The 5,141-nt window shown below is 33.6% G+C and overlaps 1 protein-coding gene across 1 annotated transcript; it reads right to left on the bottom strand.

The window, feature by feature from the left end:
* Positions 1–1,270: 1,270 nt before the first annotated feature.
* On the bottom strand, positions 1,271–3,574 carry LOC105767477 (protein FAR-RED-ELONGATED HYPOCOTYL 1-LIKE). The gene is made up of 3 exons (XM_012587040.2): positions 3,406–3,574; positions 1,684–2,306; positions 1,271–1,548 (listed from the first exon to the last, which is right to left on the bottom strand). The coding sequence occupies exons 1-3, from the start codon at positions 3,447–3,449 to the stop codon at positions 1,475–1,477; spliced, it is 741 nt and encodes a 246-aa protein (XP_012442494.1). The 5' UTR covers positions 3,450–3,574; the 3' UTR covers positions 1,271–1,474.
* Between the last annotated feature and the right edge of the window lie 1,567 nt (positions 3,575–5,141).

Raw genomic sequence — 5,141 nt, 5'->3', positions numbered from 1 at the left:
AAGAATAATGAAAATAAGTCAAACTTTTCATTTTTTAATATATCCTATCAAATAACATTTCAATTTTATTTATTTATGAGTGGGCTTTATTTCTTCTTCTTCATCATTTGAGAAATCTTAACTTGTCTATTATATTATATTTTGTTGATTACATTAATTTAAATTTTAAGTTTTATTATTAATTAATTGAAAAATAAAGCTACATTTTGTATAATAGTAAGTTTTTTAATATTTTATAGTTAACTTTTATTCTCAACATCTAATAATTTTTTCATTAATAAAATGTATTTTTCAACCAACTAAATCAACCAAATAATATAATAAAACATAAATGATATTGTGCTAAGTACCTAAGTACTACGTTATGATATTTTTATTTTTAGGATATATGGTAAAAGTTGTCCACTTTCATAATTATTGGTAGCCCAAAACTAAGTCCTACTTGTCAACTTTTAGTGAATATGAGAACCTAATCTGATTAATTCATATCATAAAAGTCAACAACTCAAATTCAATCAAGATGAAGATAAAAGTTATCGCAACTCAATGACTCAAAGTTAGAATGAGTTGAACCCAAAATGATCTCGAACAAAGTGACTCAAAATTATCAGAATCTAAATTAAATTGGCCCGGATAGAAAACAATCCAAATTTAAAATGATCTAAACCAAGAATTGACCTAATCTCAAAATAACTTGAATCTAGAATGATCCAAACTCAAAACAATCACTTTTGAATTGACTCAACCCAAATTACCTAATCTAAGACCAACTTGACCTGTCTAATTGACAAGTCTACCCACATCCCAACCCGCCCGCAACCTTCCATTATTATTTATGCCTATCCCATAATATACGAATGAACCTATAGTCACAATGACACTCAATACTTCCCATGGACTTGGTTTATAATGTAATTCAGTGGAATCACCGCAGCTTTAAAGCAAGAGTTCCCGTCACCCGCGGCCATGGCCTAATTGGCACTAAATAACCGAACCCGAACTCCTTATCTATAACGGAAATGACTTAATAATCAAAACATATACAACATTGTATAATCGAACACAACATACAAAAGTGCGATCAAATGGAACTGCGCATGACATAATTTATCTCTTTTCAAAGGTAAATCCCATGCATGAATATTGCTTGTAGTCAGGCAAACAAAACATGATAGCGAACATATTTCGTAACAACCAGTATAAACAATAGAACGATTAACATGTAAAAGACAAATTGAATGGAAGAATTATGAAACAAGACCAACAAAAATAGCTGCATGATACCACATTTTTATTACACTATCAAATATATATACAATCAAACTTAAGTTGACTTGAAGATAGAAAGGGAAAAGACAGTTAGAGTTACCTCAAGACAATCCCAAAAAGAAGCTAATTTTTACATTTTGACTTTAATGTTAAGCCACATACACAATGTATGAACATACATGTTTGGATTTAACTACTCCCTCCTCTATAGCATAAGCATCGAAAAGTACTGCTCGAATTCTTGATCAATGGTCGGTTTCCTTTTGGTTTGTTGAGCCTCTGCAGTAAAGTAAAAAAGTATACTTCTCATTTTATATATACATATATCTATATGAAGGAAAACCACATTAAATAATGTTTACGTAATAAGATTGTAAATGCAATGCGTATATTTTTTAAAGTGCAAGGAAACACCTTGGTTGACACTCCATCGCCCGGATGAAAGAATATAAACATTTGGATTTGCCCCATCACAGTTGAGGATTTCTTCAATTTCCTTGTCTTGGTGTTGCTCTCTGGTATAGTTTCCATATTGGGAGTAGATGTAATCTATGTCACTTCCATACTCTACAAGGGACTCATCTAGATTCTCAGCTAGCTTAGCATCAGCAGGTTCAGGCTCATCACCAGGAGAAGATACTACTTCTTTTTCGACACTGCTTGATGCTACAGTTGTACCATCAGAATGGGAATGTTGGGAGCTGGATCCCCAATTGGGTGATGATGAGGAGGAAGCTCTGTTATATAGTAAATACTTAGCATCAACATGCACAGATATCGCAGTATCCGAATCATCGGCAAAGCTATTACTATCTTTTGCCGATCCAGTTTCCAGTACATCACAAACAGCCCATGTCTTTCCTTGGAAAGTGCATGGACTGAACCCCTCTACTTGTGTGATACTGCCAAACGTAGGAGGCTTCAAAGATGAGCTTTGCTTCCAACATTGATGCTTTGATAAAGGCAAGCCCAATTGTTCAGCCTCTAATTTCCTTTTTTTGTTCAAATCAACAATGTTGATCGACTTCTCGAGAAAGCTGAAAATGATAATAGAATTGGGAATAAGTTAAAGAGGGAGTAGCTATATATATATATATCTCCAAAATGAAAAGGAGGGAAGGTAACCTACTTAGAAGATCGATTTCTTTCTAATATGCTGATTGAATGTTATAACAAACAAAAGCATCCAAGATGGCTAGGCCATTGATCATTATTGGTTCAAGGTTTTAAACCAGATCAACAAGGTACCTAAAATCCGATATAATATATGTCATGACTCGACTTGCTGGGCCATGTTCTGAGACACAAATAGGAATTGTTCTCTTCGAGTCTTGGTATCCATTTTGTAGAGTGCATTCTTTTGCATGTGAAGATGCGAGTTTAAATATGTGGAGATACATCTAAAGGTAACAAAACCTTGAGGGGCCTATAAATGATTAGCACAAGCGTAAATGACAATATCAAGGAATTAATAGTAATTTTCTCAATTATGAAAATTGTTAATTTGTCCCATATGGTTAGGTCTTGAAACTTCAAGTTAAAGGCTTCAACAAGTTCGAGCTTTGCTGAATTAGTGAGGAATTTATGGTATAGAGGATCATATCATTTATGTACAGCAGCAAAGTGAATGGTGTACGGTACCTCCTAATGCCATTAAAAAGCAATGAACAAAAATGAATAATTGACATCAACCATGACCTTAAATAAGTATTATGTAAGTTTATAAAAGGTTCTTTCTTTCACATCTGAAAATAGCAAGTGAAACAGAGAATATTCATTACCATACTTTGTAAAAATTTCCCTCAAAATATATACTGTGAAGCTAAAAGGGTAGAAGTAAAAGAACCCCACTAAGCAAAGAGAAGCACAGATGGTAAACGACAGTTGCAGAACTACTAAACAGCAAAGGATCAGATTAGATATATTAACTAACGCCCACAATATGTACCAAAAAAAAACTAACACCCACACACAAAATCCTCTTATTTTAGTAAAAATGTTAGCTGATCCACTAACATAGAAAAACAAGTCGCAAAGGATGTTGATATCGAAAAAAGATTCCATGATTCCAAGAGAATAAACTACAAAGTACATGCAATCAAAGCAGGTAAGAAATTAAAGACCCAGAAACGGAACCTCTTAATCTGAGATGGGTTGTTGGTTTCATTATTTGTTTCCATTTTCTGCCGGAAAATCTTCGACTCTCAGATGAGGCTAAAGGAGGAAACTTTAACTAAAGGACTACCTTTTTCTCCTCGTTTGTGGATATCCGATAATAAATCCGCCATTTTTTCACTTCTCATAAAGTTGAAATTTTCATCGATCCTCGGTATGTGAGCGTGGCACTACTGTAGCCAATAACGTGTTAACACGTTGTTTTTGTTCATGTTAATTGTTGAAGCGTTTGTTTCGTGTTTTGAGGGAGCGCGTGAGATGATAACTCAGTAAGGACCATGCTGTGGCCACGTGAGTTTCTCGTAGTTTGCGAGATGTTTCGGTACATAGAGATCCCCCTATTCAAGTTATTACTCTTTACCTGCTGATTCTTAAATTCTGAATGTTTAGTAGAAAAGTGAGACAATATAAATAAAAATAAAAATTCGAAAAATAGATTTTAACAAACTATTAGGCTTGTTTGTAAAATGAATTGGATTTTGAGTAAGATTTTTTTATTAGGGTTCAATTCGACTTGAATTAGTCTAAACATTTTTTTTGCTATTTTGTTGTTATTTTGTTATTGTTTTACTGTCATTTTATTATTATATTATTTCTATTTTTTGTTATTATTTCTATTTTTTGTTATTATTTAGATAATGTAAAACTCTTGTTTTATTGTTAATCTTACTACAATTTTAGAGATATTTGTTACCTAAGTTGCGATTATCTTAGTGTTATTTAAGTATAATAATTTTTTAATATATTTTTATTTTGTTGGGAAATATTTATTTTAATGTTTTTAGTGTATTTGATGTATTATAACTTTCAACTTTATTTTTATATAAAAATAATCTAAAAATTAACACGAGCAGGCCAAATCGGGCTCAGGTTTAGTATTTTCAATCAAGGTTGAGTGTCAATAGAATTTTAAGCTTATTTTTCAGGTCGGGTGTAACACCCCTAACCCGTATCCGTCGCCGAAATAGGGTTACGGATTATTATCGGAGTTTACAATACAAATGAACAGAATTTCAAACATTTCAAAACATATCAATAAATACATTAAAATCAATTCAAAATATACATATTGTCCCTTATACGAGCCCTTCAAACCCAAAATACGTGTTAGAAACAAGTCGGGACTAAATTGAAAACTCAGAGAATTTTTCAGATAATAGTAAAAATTTTCAACTCTGCATGGGTCACATGGCCGTGTGGCCAGGCCATGTGGGCATTCGAAATAGGGACACACAGTCGTGTCCCAGCCTGTGTCCGTGCCCGTGTAACTCTTAGACTTGGTCACACAACCAAGCCACACGCTCGTGTGTTAGGCCGTGTACACTTCGAAGTAACCCCACACGCCCGTGTGCCAGGACATGTGCTAAGCCATGTAACAGCCTGACTTGTAACCCTTTGAAAACTACAAGGGACATATGGTCGTGTGTCACACATGGCTGAGACACACGCTCGTGTCTCTGCCCATGTGAATGAAAATAGGCCATTTTACAAGCCATATTTCTCACCCAATTTGGCATCAACTTACACTCAAAAATTGTGCATGTAAACAAGCCATATTAAGGCATCCAAAACAAGCAAAATCAAGCCTTAAACATGTAGTATATTCACATACAACCAATATGCCCTTAGGCTCCTCAAATGAAAATTATAAACATGTTTAACCATGCATTCAATATAACCAAATGTTCAACTAAATT

The sequence above is a fragment of the Gossypium raimondii genome, chromosome 13 (assembly GCF_025698545.1).
Source record: "Gossypium raimondii isolate GPD5lz chromosome 13, ASM2569854v1, whole genome shotgun sequence".
Lineage (NCBI taxonomy): Eukaryota > Viridiplantae > Streptophyta > Magnoliopsida > Malvales > Malvaceae > Gossypium > Gossypium raimondii.
Note: the sequence above shows the minus strand (reverse complement) of the source record. Positions and strands in the feature narration are given on the sequence as shown.

What these genes read in the sequence shown, in the direction of transcription:
- LOC105767477 (XM_012587040.2), bottom strand. Translation starts at nt 3,449, where the DNA reads ATGGAAACAAATAATGAAACCAACAACCCATCTCAGATTAAGAG. An exon ending in AACCCATCTCAGATTAAGAG is followed by an intron (nt 2,307 to 3,405) that starts GTTCCGTTTCTG and finishes TATCATTTTCAG; the next exon opens with CTTTCTCGAGAAGTCGATCA. An exon ending in GCGATGGAGTGTCAACCAAG is followed by an intron (nt 1,549 to 1,683) that starts GTGTTTCCTTGC and finishes ACTTTACTGCAG; the next exon opens with AGGCTCAACAAACCAAAAGG.